Source organism: Periplaneta americana, chromosome 16 (assembly GCF_040183065.1).
Source record: "Periplaneta americana isolate PAMFEO1 chromosome 16, P.americana_PAMFEO1_priV1, whole genome shotgun sequence".
NCBI classification, from domain to species: Eukaryota; Metazoa; Arthropoda; class Insecta; order Blattodea; family Blattidae; genus Periplaneta; species Periplaneta americana.
In genome coordinates this window covers 54,852,106-54,875,741 of record NC_091132.1, presented here as the reverse complement: position 1 = coordinate 54,875,741, position 23,636 = coordinate 54,852,106, and the positions used below count along the sequence as shown (strand labels likewise).

Genomic DNA, 23,636 nt, shown 5'->3' with positions numbered 1-23,636 from the left:
TAAATCTGTTAAGAAATAAAAACCTATTTAAAAAAAGTTTTCAAAGAATCTTATCTTACAGCTTCACAATGCCGAAACCAAATACCTCCCAAAAGAAAGAAAATACCGAAAATGGAAAGAGGCAGAGGAAGGGTCACAGAAACAGAAAAAATTCGAAGAAAAAAAAAAGAAATGCCAACATTCAATTTGTCAGCATGATGTTTTAAGTAAAATTTGTGGTTCAGTCATAGCTTGAACTCAGGTATTTTTCAATTTTAATTTTAATTAATGTCTGCCCCAACTTGTGAGGTTACCATATGAGAAAGAATAATGGAAATAAGATTAAAATCGAATAAAACATAAGAAATAAGAAATTTTGTAATACAGTGATTAATATAAAATTTAATGTGGTAATAGGGTAAAGGAAGTGGTACTAGAAACGCAACTCAGGATGTGGAATAAAGATGATGTCGTAGGATGTAAATTTATAGCTTCAATGACTCTATAGCTACTTTTTTAATGATAGTAGTTGGTATTTCAAAGTGTCTGCAGATAGAAAGGAGACGAGTGATGATGGTTCCTCTTGCACTAATAAACAGACAAATAACTTCTGTATTGCTAAGATGGTAGGCATTTTTATAGTACAGAATGGTTGGCTCAAAAATGTGTTTTTTTTTTTTTTTTTTTTTTTACTGTGTTAATATGAAGAATTTTACCTGGATGACTTGTTTCAAAGTGATATTCTTCATTGTCTGAAGCCTAGTTTTTTTTTTTTTTTTCTGTAAGACTGATTTGCAGAGATTCATTTTTCATTTATGTACCTCTTAGGTACAAAACAAAAATAAACAAGTTTCACATAACATTTAAAGAATATTTAAGAAATAAGTAAATGTTATGTAAAACATGTGGTTCACTCATAGCTTGAAGTCCAATGACATTTAATTTTACTGATTAGCACAGATTCGTTCTCTATTTACGTACTTCTTAGATAAAAAATAAAAATAAACAAGTTTCATATAAAATTTAAAGAAGATTTAATAAATAAATAAATTTTATATAAAATTTTTAGTTCAGTCAGCTTGAAGTCCAGTGATTTTTTACTTCTACTGATTACCAGATATTCATTTTCCATTTCATTCTTAGATACAAAACAAAAATAAACAAGGTTCATATAAAATTTAAAGAACATTTAATAAATTCTAATACGAACAATTTTAGTTTGTGTACAAAGAAGCCATGAAATAACTGCTAAGGACAAGTTGTAAGCTAAATATAACAATTATTAAAGAAATTAATAACTTGAGTTGGAAATGTTCTGACCAAGTCTTGGCTGCACGCTCAATATTTGTGTTGGGTGGTGTAGGGTGGGTATCCTGGGTTTGAACCTGCAAACCTTGGATTCAATGGCAAGCATGGTTGCCACGTGATCAGTGAAGATGACTTGCTAGGATGTAGTATATGCAAATATTTAGGGCTGCATTAACACATCTTATTGCATGGCTGAACCAATATATATGTAGGAAAATAGGAATCACTGTAGAATCCACCAGCAAATATTCGTATTTGTACTAGCAGTAACAGCAAACAATATACTCCATACCTGGAAGGAAGGATTTCAGCAACAATCACTGATCAGCATTTAACTGGTTGTCCAGTATAGAGAGATTCAAGATCACATATAGTTAACATAAAAATGATCTATACTCATACCATTACATTCAAATTCCTTCAGTCATCTTCATAATGTGGTGAATCGACATTGACTGCTTGATAAACATACAACATCACTTTCTACACCCTACATAATGCATGTACATGTCACCTTCGTAGCTCGACATCAATTAACACGTAATACATAAAAGAGAACACTGCATGCACTAATATCACAATATGGGCCACGATTATCGACAATTTAATAGATGGAGCTATGCCTTGATTCTTCATCATGAACACTCTGTAATGTTACAAGATGCCTCTTGTAGTTGGAATATGTACCTGCTAACAGAAGAACCAATGGTTTCTGCAGATGAGTAGTACAAATAATACCCTGACCACCAAGATCGCCAGACTTCAATTCAACTTTTTTTTTATCAGACAATACAAAGCAGCTGGTTCACAGAATGGGCACTAAAGAATGGGCACTAAACAACAAAAAGCCTTTAACTACATTGAGCGGTCATCATTAGTTATAGCAAAGAGAAGCTTCAGACAAGGTGCTTGTTAGACTAGATCATATCTGAGGTTGAAAGAAAATCCCTTCAACATATCATATAACTGTCTGCATAACCACATATTCCTTTCACTGTTTTCCGTGGTTGTTTGCCACTCATCTTGCTGTAAAATAGAGCTTCTAAATGTCTCATACAGGCTTACATGCCATCATTTTCAACATTTCAGGTAACCATTTCTTCAGTTTTGAATTTTGCAAATTGTGCTTAGGACCAAAATATGTTTTCATCTAATTTTTTAGTTTTTCCTAAGCTTCAGTTTTGTCACTGCTACATTCTCTGATTTGCACTATTATTTTCCTGTAGAAAATATGGAATCCAGCAATATAAAACTTATGTATAACAAACTCAACATTTATCACTAAAAAAATAAAAATTATAGAACTCTTTGCACAGATTCACGTTGCCATTATTAAGGTTATTTGGATCTCCAGATTTTGCCTAACTAATGTTTTGAGAGCCTTGCTAAAATTTTCTTCAACCAGAATCCTTGTACTATAACGGCTATTGCTGCTTCATTTTTTGGACTCCCTTCTTTGAATTATGTGGATATGGTGGTGCTGTTTCTCTTCTCGTACATAACTATTTCGCTCTCTGTGTCATCCTTGTTAACAGAGAGCACTTGTGCAGGTCAACACAGACGCAACTTCATTTCCTCGTAATATTAAAGAAGGGACTGCACCACCACATCCATAACAAGACAAAACAGTTGAAATGCCAGCAGTCAACATGTTATAAGCAGTCTCACTTTATGGAAGACTGCAGCAACATGTTCATCACATTATGAAGGTAAAACCTGATGTAACATTGCTATGCATTCGAGTTCATTTCCTGGAGTAGAAAGAAATACAAAATTAATACATCATGACATATTTAAATTCAATATATTATTCATATGATTAAATCCAGAGTATAACAAATTTGAAGTCTCCATTGGAGTATTAAGATGTAATCCTCAAAGTACATATTTCATATTTGTGCCTTATGTTATAGGTGCTCATTCTTTTCTACATTATTTACCAAAATTTAACATATGTCCAATCCTTTATTAGCTCCTTAAGTGTTTCCATAGAATCCTTAAACACTTATGCTAGGTATTTTGTGAATATCACAGATGAGATTACTTTGACAACAGAAATGAGAGTTCCTGTTGTCTGTTGCTAATTACATATTTTTCACAACCCTGTTACCATTTTCTGTCACATTAACATTTTTCTACACATCTAACACTTAAAGGGTTAAACTTGCAAAGTGGAGCTCACTTTTAATGTTTATTTTAATAACGTTTAACCTCATTCAATGTTAAATTTGTAAAACACCAGAACATTTAGTAGTCATGTATGTCCTCAGTCTAGAGATAAAATTATTCAAAGTTTTTGAGGAGGTACAAGATGAGGTCTTTACTGCTGATAGTCATAATATTATCCGCTAGTACTCACTTGCATATATTTATGATAATTATATCCGTGATGATATATTACAGAATTGAACAGAGAAAGTGACCGAAATATAGACCATTAGGTATTGTGGCACTGCAATACAGTAAATTTTAATTTAGAAAAAATAAGGCATGTTAGGAGTAAGGACAGGAAACTGCAATGACTGCAAACTATAAGCTAGATGATTTCATGGTTCAAAATTGAGTATATAATCTTTGAGTGGTGCTGGCAAAGGTAATTTGTTTATGTGCATCCCTGGGCGTCTTCCTAGAGCATTATAGATGGCCACACGGCAGATCTGCTTGAGCGTCCTTGGTCGTGCATACAGTTCTCGCACCAGATTGCAGAGTGCACTCCCTCGCACTGGTACCAATCCAGTCTGCTGAGTGTATAGCACCTTGAGACATGAAAATAACTCTCGATGGTTCATGCACAAGTAATACAGCCACACTATGCGTGCAAACCTCTGCTGTGGATCGAGCAGAAGATCTTCCTTACGACATATCAACAGTACATAATAATATAGAACATGATTTGGTGATTTCTTTAAGAACAATGACGACTGGGAATGACAAATTGTCACTTGTTCTGAAGTCGAAATGTTAATATTTGGATTTGCACCGTACTGTATCAAAGTCAAAGTTAGATCATACACATGATTAAGATCCGAAGGGCCTCGCGCATTTTGAACCATGTCCATGAGTGACTGAAGAATATGTTGAGTTCTCTGAGAGAAGCGTACATTGGGATCGAGACCATACTGTAACAACAGTACTAGGAGATTGCGAATGAATTCAAAGTTCTGTGCTTTTTCTTCTTCACGATTAAGAGCAATATTTTCACTAGCAGTAAACACCAGCACGTGGAGTGGAGTAAGATTGCTTCGTGATGAGCAGTTAGGATTCGCACCATGTTTGCATAGAATCCGCACACAGTTCAGGTAACAGACCTGTGAAATCATTATAGTGTTTAAAAATTATAATTACAACACATCTTAAGACTTAAGAATGCTACACAGAACTAACTAGATATTAATTATTTTCAGAAAAAAAAAAAAGTGGTTGGTCGAAGGCTATTATATTTCACATACAAATAAAATAAATGGACAACTTTACATCATAATTTGTACAGTCTTAGACACAAAAAATTACAGATCTCCTATAGTGTGAATTTGTATAAGTCCACTTTAGGGCAGCACCTGGTACACACAACTAGCGAAATGATGTTTATTTTGAACCTAATTACCCCTCGAATATATCTCTGTTACAGATAGCTATAACTTTTGATTTATAAATACACAGAAAAAGCTACAAGCAAACAAAACAAATTAAACACAGAGCGGAGTCTTCCATAAGAAATTTGTTCCCTTGTAAACCCAAGCTCTCACGAAATCAACTGAAGTATTCCGAAGGGGACTTAGCAAATGATAGCCCGTCATTTTTTTGTCTAAAATGATACATTAAATAACTACATACTCGATTCAAAAAGTTTCCAGAATACATTTTTTTCGTCGAAATGAATGATGTTATGTGGTATATTTCTGTTTCTGGTGTTGGCATCATTCGTGACATCACTTCCGTAATGTTTCATGATCATAGTCGTTGTAGTTGTTGTGTGGCAATGGCTGTTGTTTGTGTGATATTAGTTTGTCATATTATCAAAGATGGATAGCACTCCGGTCAACCTTTAGAAAAATGTTTATGCCAGGCATAGATCTGCGTTTTTTCACTGCTGTTTCACCATAAGCTTCTTCAAGCATTTTTAATGTCTCTGAAGGAGATTTGTGCAAAAACCACAAAATTCGATATTTGTGCACTGTTCTGTATCCCACATTCTGAAATGCGACGAATGAAGCACACAAGCAACAACAGCCAGCTGCCACACAACAATAATGACTATGATCATGAAACTTCTAAGGAAGTGAAGTCATGAATGATGTCAACACCAGAAACAGAAATATACCACATAACATTATTCATTTCGTTGAAAAAAATATATTCTGGAAACTTTTGAACCAAGTAGTAAGTCACAAACAAAAATTTGTGAAAATACATTTCTTCTGAAAAGTGACTAATTATAACTTATTAAAATTTTAAAATGTGATTTATATACTGGAGATAACACTGATTCCACAAAATCTACAATAAAACACCTTTTTAACAATCTCTAGTGGACTAATTATTTTTTCCTTGCAAGAGGATTTTTCTTAAAAGAAGATTTTCACTTAATAGTATAAGCAAGGAAGGGCTTACACTATAAATTAAAATGCTCTCAGGACATTTAAAATATTTACATACGAAAAATATTGGAGTGGAAGAGGTCAAATGACTTTATTGTCAAACGCCTGGCATTAGAAAACAACAACAACAACAACATATGCTTAAAACCAATTAAATTTACTATTAGAAAACACGTGTTAGCAATAAACTTTCGCGAATATATAATATGATATTTTTACAAAATCACAATAACATTTATACAGACGTGACTCATGCTGTGTTTTTAAATAGTTCATTGAACTCCCTATAATTTTCTCTTTAAACAGAAAATATATGTTTAGCATTCATCTGCATATCTAAATTTGGTTGAGTTGAGCTTATACTGATGCGCAAGTTACTTGTCAAGTAGGAATTGCTAAAAGTAGGACTGAACAGCCTGGTGACAGAGGCAGGAGTTAAAGTTCTTATATTTGGACTATAAGTGCATGCTATATTGTCCCATTTCGAAGCATGTTATTTGCTCCTCTGATAAGTTAGTTTCTTGGATTGTTATGACATCAACATCTTCATCTTGTAAGATTTTTATTAACTCTAACTTCTTTGATTGTGACATTCCTCCTGTGTTCCATTGAATTCTTAAAGTATTGGAGCTAAAATGAAATTTGCCTAAAGTCGTCCCCCACCCAGAAATCTAATTTGGGGACTGTTTTACCTCCGCAATATTTACATACTTTAAGAGCACATTCTCATGATCATTTTGACTAGAAGGTAACTGTTTTTTACGTGGACATAAGATTTTTAAGAAAATCGGCAGTTAAATCACCCACTCTCAACCCTCAATATGCATGAAGGACCACACCTGCCTTTGGTCAGCAAGTCCATCTGACCTAGCCGGAGGACTACATATGTAGCTCCATCGGCATTTCCTGAATGCCACTTCAAGGAACACTTATCCACGCCATGACAGTATAGTGTGACAAAAGTCCAGTGATGCTACCTCAAAGCATCTGGACCTGCTTAAATACTGCATTTCCTCAATATTACAAAGAACGGTTATACTGCTGTGAAAAAACAGTCCCTAGAGACTCGTTTGGGAAAACAGGTTACACCACGAGAAAGTGAGGTTGGGAGTTGGGTAGGAGAGGTTATGGAATGCGCATCACTACCCCTTGTAACCTAGACGAAAAATATGGTTTTTAGAAGTTTGGACAATCCTGGTTCCTAAACTAATTTCAATGAATGTTTTTCCTGTGGTGTTTATAAGTTTTTTAATGTGAACCAAGTTTTGAAAAAAAATGGTCCAATTTGGTGGTGCTGATGCAACAGCCTTTGGTTAAGTTGACATGGAATGGCCCAAAATTTTACATTGATACAACACATGAGAAAGAAAGTAAATGTAGGATCAGAGTCCCAACTAAATATCACTTTCTACAGTTGTTGATATCAGCAGCGACTCAACTTACATTCAAATCCTCTACCCATCAACCTACTGGACAACACTGAAACAGTGTATCGCCTCAAGCGTCATCACATTCTTGTTTTGACATTTCATTTTGTGAACAATAACTAAAGAATTGTCTGACAATTCTTAGATTTTCTTGTTCAATCTTGCAACAAAATTACTGAATGTTCCTTTTGGAACAGATTGTAAAGCAGTGGTTATTAAAAAAAAAAAAAGTCACAACTCACAAAAAGAACTCAGAATTAGGCTTTAAAATCTCTGTGTAAAAATTAATTATATACTCTGTATATTCCCAATAATTATTTCCCCATTACAGAAAATATGATAAAAGAAAATTGGAAAATTGCAAAGATAGATTTGGAGATTAAAAACATTCTTTCAACTCTCAATCATCCACCCTTTCGTCTTTATACAGTTTTCTTTTTTTTTTTTTTTACGACGTAACTGGCTTTGTAGCATAAAAGTGTGAATGCATTGTAAAATCGGAAATATATATACATATACACACACTATAACTTCATTTATCCGTTTTAAGGGGGTCTGAAAAAAAAAACGCGTGAGAAAAATGTAGAATTGAAATGACATTGAATAACATCTCAAATAGCATTTCAAGACTATATGAGGGGGAACAAGTCAATTTGGTAAAATTTTCACGAAAGAAATTTAGAACTTCACAGTTAAGCCATCTTTGAGTCTATAATACAGTACTGAAATTTATAACATGTATTCTTGAAGAATGTAAGATTATTTGTAGAAAAATCTTAGCTGCTTAGAGCCAAAGCTGGCTGTATTACATTTCAAACTCCAATCAAGAAAATTTTACAACATTGACTTACCTTGTTCTTCCTGTGTGATCTTCATTTAATAACATGTGATTATTTTACAAAAAAAAAAAAAAGTCAGTTATTTTTTCTTGCTCCCAAGGAATAAACCACGCTCTCAAATCGTAATAACTCTTCTGTAATTTGTTCAATTACATCATAGTGTGTTACGAAATGTTTCACTGTATCCAAAGCAGTAACAGCATCATTGAAGGACACAAGATTGTTGAAGGCAAGCATGGGTTGTATCCATTTTCCACGAATTTCAAAGTGGGTTGCATCTTAACAATGAACACGTGTTGTATTTTCTCGTTCTTACAATACTTTCACAGTAAACCTAATTTCGAGTAAAATATCGTATAAAAAACGTTTTGTAACTCCTGAGATTTACAATATGACCATATAAATGTAAAAAAAAAAAAAAAGTATAATTAAACGAAAAAAGTATAACCGATATTAAATTAACATGGAAAGTATAAGAATTTCGCCAAGAGTTAAAAAAAAAATGCGTAAGTGTGAAAAATGTATAAAGTGAGAAACGTATAAAAAGAAGTTTCATTGTATAAGCATTTTAGAATGCTTACTTACACTATAATGGTAGGTACTTAACAATGTAAGAAGATGAAAAAATTACTATTTGCTCAAAATCCTTTGTATCGATTTTTGCGAATTTTTAAATATAATATTAATAAATATCGTCAAATAGTTCACAATGTCACCAGGTACCAAAGCTATTTTATGAGAAGCCATTTGACTTTTATCCGCCCCTTTTGTATCCATGTCTGTTTACTATATGAATAGAACCATTTTTCCAAAGACCAGATTTAAAAGAAGTACCGATGTTCATTATACAAAAGAGAACTTTATACAGGGTCCAGCAGAATGATCTCTCTGATTTCAAACATAAATAAAAATAGCAATATAGATGATATTCAAAATTTTATTTTACCATCTTACAGAATAATGCTTGCCATTTTGACATCACTTTGTTTTAAAGATAATATCATCCAAATGCATGCCCTTATGAGCTATATACTCCTGAAACAGTGTCTGTGCGCTTTTCCTAAAAAAAAAAAAGTACGGCCATATTATTCTAAATTGTGTAACAGCACACTAAACAGTAACACACTCGCTGTAAAGAGGTCGCTGATGCATTTCTCGAGAATTTTCTGGGGCCCACTACCGAAGGTTTTGTTTGTTGACGCAGTGCGACAAATGGAAATGAGCTTAAGTCACATTTTCCAATATGGCCTCGCAAGCATCTTGGTGGATGAGCCAGTCATGTTGTCAAAGTTCCTGAACCACCATAACTTTGTAGAGATGGAACTTGAGGTCTAGGTGTAAGATTCGTCTTACACTCTGATCAGATATTCCCAATGGCAGAGCATGTTTAATCGCTGAACATCGCATCATGGAAATGCGGTAACAGCATGTCTCACCACTACAATATTCTCGGGAGTACGAACGTTGCGACATCTAATGGGCAACTTCTGTCTGAAATTTCTTAGCCATAACAGTAATATTTTCTTATAAAGAATTCTTCCATGTCGACCTATCTAAATGGATACGAAATTGCCTGTGCGTTGCAATCACAGAATCACCAATTTTTAAATATGCTGCAACAGAATACATGATGTTCACCTGTCCACGTCATGATGGTGACTGAAATGGCATGGCTTGTGCTGCTCAAAGATATATATACCTCTCAAGCGCAACTATCAAGAAACCCGTGCGGCGGCCAATTCAAACCAGGGAGATCATTCTGCTGGACATGTATAATACCAAATTCTACAAAACGAAATTGAGTCACAAATAAGTTGGTAGTTCCGAGTAATGGGGCAACACGTCTAATAAAATATCAATAATCTAAATCACATGATCATCAGAGTAGTGACTTAGCAGATTGTAAGAACATGCTTTACTTACTTTCATAGTATGAGTAAAGTGATGAAGAGGATCCTTGTTGATAAGTGGAACAAGGCATACCATGAGTGGTACAGACCCATCTCTCCCAACAACATTAGGATTTCCCCCTTCTTGGAGTAGCATATTGAGTAACTCATAGCGAAACTCCCAATCCCGAACATGCCTCAACACACATGCAAGTGCACTGTTACCAGGTTGGTTAATGGAAGGACGAGCACCATTTTGTAGAAGATATCGCACCTGAAACATAAAATTCAACCAATAAAATAAACATCGTCATCATCAGCAGCAGCAGAAGCAGTACTACAGCCAAGTGTGGGCCTCAGTTTCCTTTAGGAGTTTCTTCCATAGGTTTGTCTTTGGCTACACTCCACCAGCTTTTGATATCAAGTTTCTTTATATCATGTTATACAGTCCATCCAACAGAGCCTAGGTCTTCCTACTCTCCTCCTCCAATCAGGCTTAAATTTCATAATATTGTTTGGCATCTCATTCTCGTTCATCCTCATGACATGACCGCCCATCTCAGTCTCGATATCTTGATTACTCTGATTACATCGAGAGATTTATAAAACTGGTATAGTTCTTTGTTATTTCTTATTCTCCAGCTTTCTCCTTCCTTTGTGGGTCCATAGATTCTGCACAATATTTTCCTTTCAAATATACCTAACCTCTCAATAGATCATCCTCAATCAAGGACCAAGTCTCGGATGCATACAAAAATACAGGCCTTTTCAGAGTTTTATATAGTATACATTTAGTTCCATAGGAAAGTAACTGATTTGAAATGTTTCTGAAAATCATAATAGCTTCTGTTAGCGTTCTATATTCTTCTGTTCTATCACTCAATAAAAGAATTGTATTCCGATGTATACCATCCCATTGTGGCATCCTGGGAAACGAGAATGCGGATGCTTTAGCAAAGAAGGGCAGCACTGCTACTTACAGACCTGTTACTAAATCTACGTATTACTCTGTGAAAAGATTTATTAAATCTACATACTTAGACTTCAACAAACAAAATTTGATAACACAATCCCAAGGGAAAAAATGGAACTCTCTGCATCAAAATCCACAGTTAATTCCTGATTTACCACGAAAATCGTCTGTAGCTGCATTTAGATTGGCAACAGGCCATGATTATTTGGCTAAACACCTGCATAGAACTGGAATATATCAGTCCCCTAACTGCCCATTGTGCAACTCAAACCAAGAAATGGATTCGGAACACCTCAAAATCTGTGCTTCAGTGGCTGGTCATGATAATATCTTTGAAAAATATTGGAGTGCAAGAGGTCAAATGACTTTATTGTCAAAAGCCTGGCATTAGAAAACAACAACAACAACATATTCTTCTGTTTGTTTCATCTGTAGTATTATTATAATTATTTATTAATGATCTAAGATATACAAAACTCTATACTCTTTCAAATTTGAAACCATCAATTACAAAATGTGTTGCAGGTATATTACTGTTTTGAATTTTGCTGACTACCATGTATTTAGTTTTTGTCTCGTTGATTTTTAATCCCACTGAATCAGCAGCAGTTTTTAGTGACTTCAAGGTCTTTTATATCCCTTTCTGACCTTGCTATTATGCATATCAATGTCATCAGCAAATGGTAATAACTGAACTGACTTATAGAAAATAGTTCGTGTTTGTATTTCACGTATGACCTTTAAATAATAAACATGTTAGGGAGTTACCTTGTCTTAATCCATTTATGGTATTTTTAAGGGGTCAGATAAATAAAATAAACATAGTTACTCAAAAGCATGAAAGACTGTGTACTGGCAACAAATGCTTTTTATTTTTTTACATAAATACGTCTATGCTCGAGAGAAAGTGTAAGACATGAAAACATGTAAGATCCAGTGTTGCGCCAATTTCAACTGTCAATTGCTCAGGGAGGGTGAAGGTAATGTAACATCACAGATAACATAAAAACTCATTTTCGCCAAATGTGGTTATTATCTAGTTCTTGCATTCATGTCTTCAATTGGCTAAACAACAATAACAATGTGAAAATGATAAAAATGTTCTTAAATACTAAAACCAAATTTCCACATGGTAAACCATAACTATAAATATCTGAGTATGCTGCATACCGTGACACAGCAGCAGTCTACTCACCAGATGTAGCACATCCCATTTATTCCAAGGCTGATTTTCGTGATCATAGCCATAACGGGCTTCTTCCAAAGCATATCTCACAATTAATCCATGCAATGGTGTGTTTCCCAAAGAATCAGGTTCATTAATCAGTTCACGAAGACCATGTTCCAAAAGAAGCTTGCAAGTCTGGAGCGTGTCTTCAGCAGATTTTCTACCAATAAGAAATACTATGTGCAGCACTGTCATCTGCTGAGTTGCAGTTCGAACCTTTGTCTCTGCTCCACAACTGCAAACACATAAAAAATTAATTTAAATTCGTATGTATTATACAACAAAATATGTTTCAGATATTGAACAATCACTGATTATGATCACATTCCAGACTGATCTAATCCTCATTCAATACAAGATGACTCCACATGTCAAAAAATGTATGCATCTGAAGCCCTTCGCCTAGAACCTCTTATGGTGCCTACAATGTGATATTAATTAGATCCTCATCTCAAAGCACAACCTGTTATATTTTTTCGAAGTCTTAACGGGAAATTTGCTGTTTTTCTAAACATGCAAAGGAAATATGATATGATATGATATTTGTCAGTCAACTTTAAAACTCACAGTCATGGTGGACCTTCACATTTCTGTTTTTCGAACCACCATCCCTTTAATACATATAACTCTTTTCTATTAATGTATTCTTTGCCGAGAATTTCTTGATTACTTTCTAATGTTCTGTTATGACTGAATTGTTATATGTCCTTCCCCCTCTATCCTCTTCTATTCTCTCCCTCCTACCTAGACTGTCTCCCTTCCATTTCTCGCTCACTTATTAAATATTGCATATTCCTTCCTTAATAATTTGCAATATTTATTTATTTTCTTCTCTACCCTCAAATCCTACCTACTCTTAATCATTGTTTTCCCGCTATTTTCTCCTACATTACTTGCTGACTTTTCCGTTTACTCTATTTTACAACACTTACATCACTTATTTTTTTTCTATCCTCTGTTTATTTACATATTTATCGCTTTCTTTTCGCTTCACTCCTATATTTCTTATTTTAAAGGAAATATGATATATGAAAAGCAGTTTAAAAAGTAATAAGGTATGTTAAGAAAACATAAAATGCGTAAAAACTGACACAAATGGGAAAATAATAGAACTATTTGAATTCATGTATCTAGGAAATAGAAATGCAGAACATAAAATTGATCTACTGTAGATATCAAATTACGAAAGTATAATAAAATGAATCGAGCTATCACAAAACATTTTGCTAAAGACGACAGTGGATACAAAATCAAGATTGCACAATATTACGTCAAAGGCAGTAATAAGTTACTGCAGTAAAGTCTGGATTTTAAACAAACGAAATTCACAGTAAGCAAAAACAGTTCAGATGCGTTTTTCGAGATCACTATTGGGCATAACAAGACTACATCATCAAAAAAATACAGCTATTTGAGAAAAATTACAAATCTCTTCTTTAACCAAAAAAATTCAAAATTATCAACAGTGGAAGAATCATGCACAAAGAATGAGGAAAGGCAAACTTCCAAAATTATCTTTAGCATACAGACCCAGAGGACACAAAATACAAAGACAGGGAAAGACCAAGATCCTATATCAGTAAAAAGATCAAAGCCATTTTTCTTAGATTATTATCGTCACTGATCACATGGTCTAAAATGATGATGGAAAGCAGTTCCTAATAAATTTACTACTTGGAAGGACAGAAAATGGACCTCATACAAAAATAAATAGGTTATCGATTAACAATTACAATTTTAAATGTTTGCTTTATGAAGTAAACATTTGCATGTTTTATTAATGGTTTTACTGAAATGTATGCAAACTGTTTTCCGTGTTTCATTTTAAAGTGGTTATAAATGACACAAAAACTAAAACAAAACCTTATTTCAACACAAGTCTCAGCCACACAATGATAAAGTTCCATAAATCACCACACCTAGAATGTAATTTAACATTACACTAAATAAAAACTGTGAATATAAGAAAGAATAGAAACCGTGTACTCACCTTATGAGAAGATCAAGGAATTTAATGTGATGCAAAGCCGCTTGATGGATGGGATAATATTCGTCATAACATTGATTGATCTCTTCTGATCTTTCAGAGACTAGGAACTTGACACAGTTCCATGCACCCCGTTCACATGCAATCTGTAGCAAAGGTCGTTTCTGCTGCCAAGGCAACCAATGGTCTTCTCCCTGTTGTATTAATAATTCTAAAGTGTCCACCTGAAAAGAACATAGTTTTATTTTCATATGCTCAAGTCAAAATGAATTGTCATGTTTATTTAACGAAAGAAGTGAGAAACTGTTTAATGCCTAATTAACTAATGTATCTAGATAATATCCAAATCCAATTCTCTTGTATATCAGTGGAGTCGAAGTATCTAAAATACAGAGTTATTCAAGAGGAGTTATCGCCATTTACGGAGAATATTCCCAAAGACATTTTGAGCAAAAATGTCATGTAAACATTGGTCCTATTCTCAATATTTTCAGATTTACGCTAATTTGAAGTTATTAAAGAAATATCTTTTCTATTTAGTTTTAAGGGTAAAAAAATCACAATTAGTGAATGAACTATTCATAAGTATAATTTCTTAAATTGACTAGTATCCTGAAGCAAAATATATGTTGTTAATTCCATAGTTGCTTCGTACAGAATTTTTTTCAATTTTTAACTACAAAATTACATTTTTCTTACGCATTTATCACAACAATTTTTACAGATCACGTCATTCTTGTAAACTCTTTAAAGACTACATTAGGATGCAAAATTGAACTATAAAGAATCAAGTTGCTAGAAGTTCTAGTTATGTGATCTGTAACAATTTTTGTGATAAGTATGTAAGAATAATGTAATTTTAAGTAAAAAATTGGGGGAAAAAAATTCTGTACAAAGCAACTAAGGAATTAACAACACATTTTTAGCTTCAGAATACTATTTTGCAATTCATTTTGCGTAATTTTCAGAAAAGTCCATGAATATGTTAGAATATGAATAGAGTTAGCTCATTTTTATATTTTAATCTCACTTTTAGTCTCATATCATTACATCGCTCATAATATTGTTTACATGTGATGACTTGCTAAAAATATATCCACGATAATATAAGTATATTTTAATTGTTGACATTTGGGGTATCCACAATTGAACATTATAAAACTAATTCATATAATTTTTAATAGGTTTTATCCCCATATGATAGTAAACATGTATTGTATGTGTAGATTGTGTAGATAACACTGAGAGTATTGATATTGTAAAATGACAGAGTGTATCTGATGATGTTGAAATGCTCAACGAAAACGTTCATACATCACACAACTTATTATGTAAAGGTTAACACCTAACAAAATATATAAAGTAGTAAAGTCAACGACTAAAAAATAAATTTCTAACATATTCAGAATACTAGCCAATTAAAGAAAGTATACTTCTGAGTAGTTCATTCTCTATTTGTAACATTCTTTTACCCTTGAAACTAAAGAAAAAAAAGGTATTTTTTAACAACTTCAAATTAGTGTAACTCTGAAAATACTGAGAATAGGACACATGTTTATATGACAGTTTTTGCTTAGAAATGTCTCCAGAAATAAACTCTGTAAGTGGCAGTAACTCCATGTGAATCACCCTGTATATGACATTTAGCATTTTAGTAAACTATAACATTCCAAGAAACCTCTTAATGTAATTTTGAATCAAACTGCATTTTAAAGTTTTAGTGTTACAATGAAACTTAAAAATTGTGGGAATATGAATATCCCTTCAGTTCTCATATTTATGTTTATTTCCAGTTTCCTTTCTTCAGTTCTCGTATTTAGGTTTATATCCCGTTTTCTTTCTTTCTTATATCTTTTATCCAAAATATAGAGACGGAAAAGGAGTTAAATTCAAATAAAGTTCAACCTTCGCAACATATCCGGGGTCTTTTCTGACCCCATACTTTTTACATATGCTTGTAAGTTGGTAGAATGTAGTTCTATTCATTCAGTAGCTATTCTAGATATGCTTCTATTACACTCTCTAAATTAGTTTGTATATGTATTTGTTTTTTTTTAACATATTTATTTGTAACTGAATTTCAAATATTTGGACTTGGAATCACAAAAGGCCCCAGCTAGGTTGTGCGCTACTTCCCATTTTATTTCGTTTTGTTCAACTGAAGTTATTTAATTTAAATGCTGTTATGACTCTGTTCTAGCTCCAGGTGTTGCTACAATATGAAGCTGGTACTTATATCCACTGTTGTAATGAACACTGCTTCAATAACGTTCTGTACTGGATACAGTTTCAGTCATAAGGAATACCTAACTGTATCTAATAAAAGAGAAAAACAACACGACAATAATATAAATAAATATAAACATAGTAAATTATATAACACATCAAAGGCATATATAAAATAATACGAAGACAACAAGAATTTAATTAAAAATTTAATAAAGTGTTCGAGTTCAGAGAAGACCTCAAGTAGGTTGTACATAATTTTAGATCTGATAGGTTGCGAGGGTTAAAATGAATAAGTTCTTATGTACTTGTTAGAAAAATGTATATGGCATTTTCCTGCCCTCCCACCTATGTAACAATAGGCCTACTCAATTGTTTAAGATATTTAAAATATTTCACGTACACAGTAACGAAAGTAAATCCATACAAATATGCAAATACAATTTCAGAACTTGACACGTAATGACAGTACCTCGAACGAAGAAATTTAACAAAAAAATAGGATGAACAGAGCTTATTTAATTTTTCTTATATTCATTTTTAAGAAATCAACTTCTTTATTTTCAACTTCATAAACCTAATTCTGAATATTACATAAACCAAAAGTTTCTTCACGAATTCCTTTGACAATATATTTATAACAAAACAAGCAAGTGTCAAAATAAAAGTAGAAGGAGAAAAATATTCATTTCTTATGTTGGTTTAAATTCCTGAAGTTGAAAAAAAAACTCTTGAAGTAGGAACTCAACATTATTGGTAAAACACACAACTTTCTCTATTAAACTGAAACTTACCTGATCACCATCAATTGCATAGAAAAGTGAACCCTGCAATTTATCACTTGACCTGTCAGCCATAGATTCATCTTGCACACAGTATTTTCCTCTTTCCTCGCAGTTCTGGTTGTGTGGACCTGGCCAACACATACGTGCTTCAACATCTATCTTTGCTCCATATTTAAGCAGAATCTCCACACAATCATCATACCTATTAAACAATTGCAAGTACATGTTATACGACTTCTGCCCATGAAAGTTATGAAGTATGATACAGAAAATAGAATTATAATAACTACAGTACAATGAAAATTAAACAATAATCTTAGATAAGTTTTAATAACACACTACTGCCATCTAGAGGAATATCAGTAATGATGAGATGGTACAATAATAAATTTTCAAGACAGTTTCGTATTTTAGTAAGTCAATTAATATTTTATTGTATTAGAATAATTACTTTATTTCTTCTAATCTCTATCAACTTTCTTCTAATCTTGTAGTAGTCAATTAAACCCCACTCGAGTTTTGCTTTTCTCTAGATAAATCAAAACCTCTAGTGAGATTACTGTAGGTAATATACTGAACTAGAATTGTTTTATAGGTCAAGAATAAGAATAGAATCAGAACATTAAGTAAACTATCATATTTTAGTATTGACAGAATGAAGAAAGGATAATTCAAATAAATAATTAAAGACAGAGAATATGAGAATAAATAAGAGTCATTTAAAGTGGAGTGGGGCAAGTGTCTTTGAGATGGGAGAAAGAGGGAAGGTGGAGTACCTAATGAACATTAGTCTTAGAAGAGTCATAATAGTGGGAACGTGCATAATGTTAATGTTGTTATTGTATTCGTGTTGTATTGTATTTATTTATTTATTTTGAAAATGGCTGGTACATGACCAATGGAGTCATTGACTACACAAACAAACAACGAAAAGAGTACTATAAGAAAATTGCAGCTAACTCAAATAACACATCTTCATTCAGGCTTCCCAGTAACGGTCAACTTCGCAGGAGGTGTGGAGAGTTGGACACTTTCCCAGGTGATGACAGTCCATCTCTTCATTAAGATTGCAGAGCATACAGTTTGGGGATTGCATTATCCCAATGCGATTTAGGTGTTTGCCCAGTATATCATGTCTGGTAGAAACGCGGAATATGGCAACTGCTGATCTTCTAGGACCATCAGGAGTGTTTAACATTTTGTTTCGCCAGTGGTGTTGAGATGATGCGTCATTCTTTCAAGAACTAAATGACGTATTATACTGTATTGTATTGTATAGTATAGTAGATGCATACTATTAAATTGTATTAAACTGTTACTATCATGTTTTTAAGTTAGGAAGTAGATCATAGTACGAAATTATGTATTATATTTGTATTTAATTTGGAAATGAGAGATTTGACCTGGAATGCATCTAATTCGCCAAGTTCAGATAAACAAACAAAGACACAAATAAATAAATAACAATACAATAATTAAAATATGGGAATAGGATGAAACCTAGTCTGTTTAAATCAGTAATTAGACCCTTCTTACTCACTCAAGGTATATGAAATTTATTTCAATAAATCATAATAAATTAACATATTTTTTTGTGTTTAATTAAATTCTATACAAGACAAAACCAAACAGAATATCAAAACATTCAAAACAATGGAAAAAAACAGTAATCACGCAGTTATGAAGCAAAATTTCACTGAAAACAAGTTCACAAAACAAAGTACGAGGGGCATCCCAAAAGTAAGTTTACAAAGCATTTATTGCCCGTGGCCTTGAAGCTAGATAGCATCTATGGCGAAATGTTTGTATTATTTCAGTTGGTAACGTCATATCGGTTGGTAGCATTGTGCACTAGCATTTGTTGACAAAAGCCAGTTAAAGACGGAGGGTTGACTGGAACAACAGTCCAAGCAGCAAGTTCGTGCTGTCATTCTATTTCTCAATGCAAAAAAAATGTCAGCTGCTGAGATTCATCATCAGTTGGTGAACATCTATGGCGAAAGCATGATGAATCGTCAGAGTGTGGCAAAATAGCTGTAACAAATTTCGAACCAGAAGGGTGACAACAGTTGATTGTGTGCAGAGTGGCAGACTCACAACAGTTTGCATGACAGAGAACAAAACATACATTGAGCATCTGATACTAGAGAACAGGAGAATCACCATCACAGAACTTACGCATGACTTGGGTCTGTCATGTAGTACAGTTAGCCGCAGTATTGAGCAGTTGGGATTTCACAAAGTGTGTGCACGATGGGTTCCACAAAACCTTTCTGAAGACTACAAAGCTCAGAGAATGGCTTGTGCCCTACCATTCTTGCAACAATAGCCATTGGAGGCCAAGATTTTCTTTAGCATATTGTCACTGGTGACGAGTCATGGGTTTACCACCATACCCCAGAAACAAAAAGGCCAAGCATGGAGTGGAAGCATCCAGGTTCCCCACGAACCAAGAAATTTAAGATTGTGAAGTTGGCTGGCAAAGTGATGGCTACTGTCTTCTGGGATCAGAAGGGTGTGTTGCTGGTTGATTTCTTGGAGAAGTGAGCAACAATAAATGCAGATGTATACGGTGCAACATTGGAACATTTAAGAGCTGCCATTAGACTTAAACGTCCTGGACTGCTCTCAAAGGGTATGCTGCTGCTGCTCCACGATAATGCTTGGCCACACACTGAGGCGGTCTTCTGCGGCTGTTGCTCCACTCGTTGTTTAACGAGCTTCACGCTGGGCGCCATTCTATGAGGCGGTTGGTCGTAGCATCAGCTGCTTCAGTTACGCCTCTCCTTGCCTTGGATGTCAGTCCCGGTGAATCCGGAAAGTAACTCGAGGCGGCACTTTGTAGTCACTAATTAACGATGTAAACTAATTTGGGCGCCATCCACCTTGAGATTACTCTGGTAGAGATGAGGTTCCCAGGTCAGCTGAAAACAGTTGGGACACGGGGTTTGGGAGATGTACTCGTTGATCGAAATGATGTAAGCGGACACACATTAAGTTGGTAGAAATAAATCTCGATGAGTGTTTATTATTCTGCAGTATTACTTTTGTATTGGCAGAAACGTGGGTCCAAGTGCGTATTCTACTACTTTCACTGCCTAGAAGTTGGTAGACAAATTTCCGTATTCACGTAATCCTATGTTGTACACTAATAACACTGATAATATATCGTAGAGTTAATCGACGTGATGATAACTTATTCCAAATGTGATACTAATGACGAGAAAAGAATTGTGTACTAGAGAAATTCACGAAGATCCAAGACGTATATGGCAGCTATTATCGGACTTACAAGATTAATACACTACACACGACGTCTTCTTATATTCACTAAAAATTTCTAAGTCCGTAAATTGTTCTGCACGTCGTCTCCTTCCGAGTTCTGTCCGCCGAGTGTACGCAGAGTGCGTCTTTACCGCACACGTTCTATCTGCCGAGTGTCTAGTGTATGCATCTTCTATGCATGAGTTCTATCCTCCGATTGCCTCTACCCTCTTGCAACCACCAACTATCCTCATATCACCCTTCTTTCTATGAATCACGTGTCCCGACTATGAATTTTCATTGGCGATGATTACTTTGACATCATCAGAGACGCGCTGCTTGAAAATCGTCCGTTGGCAGGAAATTCCCACACTTTTACTGTCTTTGTAACAACTCTGTGAAATACTCAAAATTCTCCTTTGTCAGCCCTAGCCTGGCCGTTTCTAGCATACCTACGAGCGCAAAGTTCACGCAGTTCAAGCAGTCCAATGGCCGATTTCACGCTTGAGTACATTGGCTCCTTCACGTCTGCCTGTTAACAATACGCTCACGCTTAACACCTATTGTCCCTTTGTCCTAGTAGAGTGGCTGCAATGCTACGACTAACGCTATGGGTTTTAACTTATAAAATCTCAAAACTATATATGTAAAACTAATATGACAAAATATCCTAGCACTATTCTAACGCCTAATCCTACATATATAAAACTAATTTAATCAATAGTCGACCCATATCTATGCTATGTGGAATGAACCGTCTCAACACTGCCAATGCCACTCAAGAACTGTTGCGACATTTTCGGTGGGAGACTTTGGAACATCCACCATACAGTCCTGATCTTGCACCAAGTGATTATTATCTCTTCTTAGTCTTGCGGTGAAAAGCTGGCTCAACACAAAGGACACCACATTTTACGAGAGTGGCATCGACAAGCTCGTCCAATGGTTAGACAAATATCTTAATCGCCATGGAGACTATGTCGAAAAATAAAGTGTTGAGTGTAGAGCACAATATGCAGTGTTTCATGTACAAAATAAAATATGAATATTAAAAAAAAATATGCCTTGTAAACTTACTTTTGGGACAACCCTTGTATAATGAGGAGATTGTACCACTATATCGAAACTTTATTTGAAAACAAATGAAAATTGTGACACACTACTTTGCCACTCCACAGATTAGTGAAAACAGACAATAAGTTTATGCTATAATAAAAATAATTATAACTAACCCTTTAAGGCTTGCAATGTGAAGAGGTAAAGAGCAAGCACCTCTGTTGACATCTGGGTTACGTGACAGAATCCATCGAACCATCTCAACATTGTTGATACCCACACATTTTTGAAGTAGATTATATCCTTCTTCATTATGGACTAGCAATATGTTTTCATTCTGAAATCAAAATCAACATAATCATAATGAAAATTACAGTGGAATTCCTTCAAGTGAGAAATGAGCTCTTACAATTTAAGAAAATGTGTTTTGACATTATACACATTGCAATTGCAATAGCTGAGGAAAAAGGTTAAGTTTAGAAAATAATTACCCTTTTATTTTTCAGTTTGTTTGCATATGTATTTATGTACCAGTAAGGTAAAGGTAAAGGTAAAGGTAGCCCCTTCATATACCATGAAGGAACTTGGTGGGCACGGAGGCAGAGCCCATGCTTTCTTGCATTAGAATGAGGTAGTGTCATGTATCAATATTAGTTTCTTTCTTTGAATGCTTTGTGACAAAATAAAATTCAAGTACATACTGTTTTCTATTAGAAGAATGTACTACATTAAAGTGAAGTACGTTTAATTTATAAATAGTCATAAAATCATAATTAAATATTATAATTTTCTAATAATGTTCGTGTCTTATGCCTGATTCATATGTTGCCCCTCTGCTTCCGAAATGTTGGCTATTTCTTCTCGTATGTTGTTTTACAAGGATTGTTACAGGGATGATGTACATCATCTTTACTTTTTAAAATATATATTGATGTATGTCTTAGGAACTGGTCTGGGAAGTGTAACATAATGGGAATTTCAATGAACCAACAATATTTTTTACACCAACTACTTTTTGCTGATGACCAAGTCATAATTACTCAAGACATTTGAATATGCATTGTATGTGATGAGGAAATTAGTAGAAGAGTATAAAAAATGGGGCTGAATATAAATTATAAGAAAAACAAATACCTAACCTTGATGACGGAAGATGAAAAGCTAGAGATTGAAAAAGAAAAAATTTAAATGGTCAATAAATTAAAATATTTGGGGTCGATTTTAGAAGCTGATGGGAAGAGAGTAACTGAAGTTGAAAAAAGAATAAGTTTAGGAAGCAGTATAATTGGTATGTTTAACGCAGTTCTTTTGAGTAGGAACATTTTAAATAAAACAAAAACTCTAATTTATAAGTCATTGGTACAAAGTGTTATATTATATGGGGCAGAATCTTGGACATTAGACAATACATGAAAACAAATTATGGGCTACTGAAATGGACTTCTGGCGGAGACCAGAGGGAAAATCAAGTAGGAAAAAGATTAGAAATCTAAGATTTAGAGAAATTATGTAGGTAGAAAAGAATTTACTGAAATAACTGAAGAAAGAAGATTAAAATGGTTTGGACACGTGAAGAGGATAAAAATGAAAGAATACCGAAGATGATGCTGGAGTGGACTGCAGATGGAAGGAGAAGAAGAGGAAAGCCAAGAGAACAATGGATGAAGTCTGGCCACGAAACCAGGTGGCCCGGGTTCGAATCCGGTCAGGGCAAATTACCTGGTTGAGGTTTTTTCCGGGGTTTTCCCTCAACCCAATACGAGCAAATGCTGGGTAACTTTCGGTGCTGGACCCCGGACTCATTTCACCGGCATTATCACCTTCATTTCATTCAGACGCTAAATAACCTAGATGTTGATACAGCATCGTAAAATAACCCAATAAAATAAAATAAAAAAACAATGGATGAATGGCGTCAGAAGGAGTATGACTGAAAGGGATCTTACTGAAGAAGTTTCTGAAGACAGAGATTTTGTGAAGGAAGAAAATTTCTTTGGGTGAAGGATAACTACTGAAATGTAGAAAAATCCTAGTAAGAAGAAGATGTTTTATGATGTCTTCGGTTTTATTTCTTGTT

General features: G+C 34.2%; 1 protein-coding gene across 5 annotated transcripts in view; it reads right to left on the bottom strand.

Moving 5' to 3' along the window:
• Nucleotides 1-647: 647 nt before the first annotated feature.
• Nucleotides 648-23,636, bottom strand: part of LOC138716275 (ankyrin-3) — a 40,541-nt gene continuing 17,552 nt past the window's right edge. For all 5 annotated transcript variants that reach the window (XM_069849176.1, XM_069849174.1, XM_069849175.1 and 2 more), the window contains 6 exons: nt 21,736-21,896; nt 17,249-17,441; nt 14,232-14,452; nt 12,209-12,476; nt 10,075-10,314; nt 648-4,595 (listed from right to left, as the gene is read on the bottom strand). In XM_069849176.1, the coding sequence (XP_069705277.1) occupies nt 3,834-4,595; nt 10,075-10,314; nt 12,209-12,476; nt 14,232-14,452; nt 17,249-17,441; nt 21,736-21,896 (1,845 nt within the window). In that variant the 3' untranslated portion in view covers nt 648-3,833. The remainder of the gene's footprint in view (nt 4,596-10,074; nt 10,315-12,208; nt 12,477-14,231; nt 14,453-17,248; nt 17,442-21,735; nt 21,897-23,636) is intronic.